At 38.3% G+C, this 1708-nt stretch overlaps 1 protein-coding gene across 1 annotated transcript in view; it reads left to right on the plus strand.

Annotated features, from left to right (window-relative positions):
* The window catches only part of LOC21407572 (U-box domain-containing protein 15), a 3906-nt gene extending 2779 nt beyond the window's left edge, over positions 1–1127 (plus strand). Inside the window, exon 4 of the mRNA XM_024164340.1 lies at positions 69–1127. Within this exon, the coding sequence (XP_024020108.1) occupies positions 69–1127 (1059 nt within the window). The remainder of the gene's footprint in view (positions 1–68) is intronic.
* Positions 1128–1708: the final 581 nt, after the last annotated feature.

Below are 1708 nucleotides of genomic sequence, written 5' to 3' on the forward strand. Positions count from 1 at the left end.
TTTTTTTTTTTTTTTTTTTTTTTTTTTTTTTTTTTTTTTTGATTTTTTCTTCTTTTCACTTATTGAAGTCATATGAAAGAGAGAGCATACAGAAGTGGTTTGATTCCAATCACAAGACATGTCCAAAGAGCAGGCAAACTTTGTCCCACCTATTGCTTGCGCCAAATTATGCACTAAAAAACCTAATCTTGCAGTGGTCTGAGAAGAATAATTTTCAGCTCCCTACAAAGGACCTCCCACCAGGCCATGAAAGCTACTCCTCAACAAGTCAAAAAGAGGAAATCTCATCCTTGGTTGAGCAGCTATCATCCAGTCACTTGGACTCACAGCGAAAGGCGATCAAGAAGGTTCGGATGCTCTCGAAAGAGAACCCCGAGAACCGAATTCTCATAGCAAAGAGTGGAGGAATCCCACCATTGGTGCAACTCTTATCCTATCCGGATTCAAAGATTCAAGAACACGCCGTCACGGCTTTACTGAACTTGTCCATCGATGAAGCCAATAAGAAGATCATAGCTAGAGAAGGAGCCATTCCTGCCATAATACAAGTCTTGGAGAAGGGAAATATTGAGGCTAGAGAGAACTCTGCAGCAGCCTTGTTTAGCTTGTCAATAATTGATGAGAACAAAATGATTGTGGGGCTATCAAATGGAATACCACCATTGGTGGATTTGCTTCAAAACGGGACAATTCGGGGCAAGAAAGATGCAGCCACTGCACTCTTTAACTTATCCCTAAACCAAGCCAACAGGACCAGGGCCATTTCTGCTGGCATTGTGGCACCTTTGCTTCAGTTGCTTAAACACAAGAATTTGGGAATGGTTGATGAGGCTCTCTCCATCCTCTTACTCATTGCGGCGCACCCCGACGGGCGGCAAGAGATTGGGCAGCTCTCGTTCATCGAAACTCTCGTCGACTTTATCCGAGAAGGGGCCCCAAAGAACAAGGAGTGCGCAGCTTCGGTGCTGCTTGAGTTGGGATCAAACAACTCATCCTTCATGTTGGCCGCTCTTCAGTTCGGAGTGTACAAGCATTTGGTTGATATCACAAGGAGTGGGACCAATAGAGGGCAAAGAAAAGCAAATGCTATTCTTAAACTCATGAACCAGAGTGAGCAGATTCCATAATGCTTGTAATTTTTAAAGCAGGTTTCAGCTTCTTGATTTTTTAACTAGCATCTTGTCTGAAAGATTGTTCTTGCAAATATTACTTCCACACAGTCAGTCAATCAAAGATTGTTCTTGCAAATATTACTTCCACACAGTGAGTCTATTCACACCTCCTTTTTAACTCTTCAAATCTCCCTTCTTACTACATACTCCATATAATTTTCAAATGATCAAGTTTTTTTTTCCTACACATCTCTATAATTATTCCAAATTACCCCTAACTATTTTCATAAAATTATTAAAGATAGTCCATACCCACCTCTTTACTCTTCACATCCCCTTTTAACTACATTCCTACATAAATTAATTTATTACTTTAGTATTATCTTTTATTTATATCTTTTTAATTTCTTGTTGAAACTTTAGCCCTGGAGCGGTAAAAATGTGTCCAAATAGCATAAGCAAACGGAAAAAAAATGCAAAATAAACGATTCACCAAAAAAACAAAAAAATAACTATAAATTAAAAAGTAAATGAAAAGAAAAAAAAAACCATAAATTGAGTTGCATTATATTTATTAAATATTGATGTGAGTAGAA

Source organism: Morus notabilis, unplaced genomic scaffold (assembly GCF_000414095.1).
Source record: "Morus notabilis unplaced genomic scaffold, ASM41409v2 Scaffold314, whole genome shotgun sequence".
Classification (NCBI taxonomy): domain Eukaryota; kingdom Viridiplantae; phylum Streptophyta; class Magnoliopsida; order Rosales; family Moraceae; genus Morus; species Morus notabilis.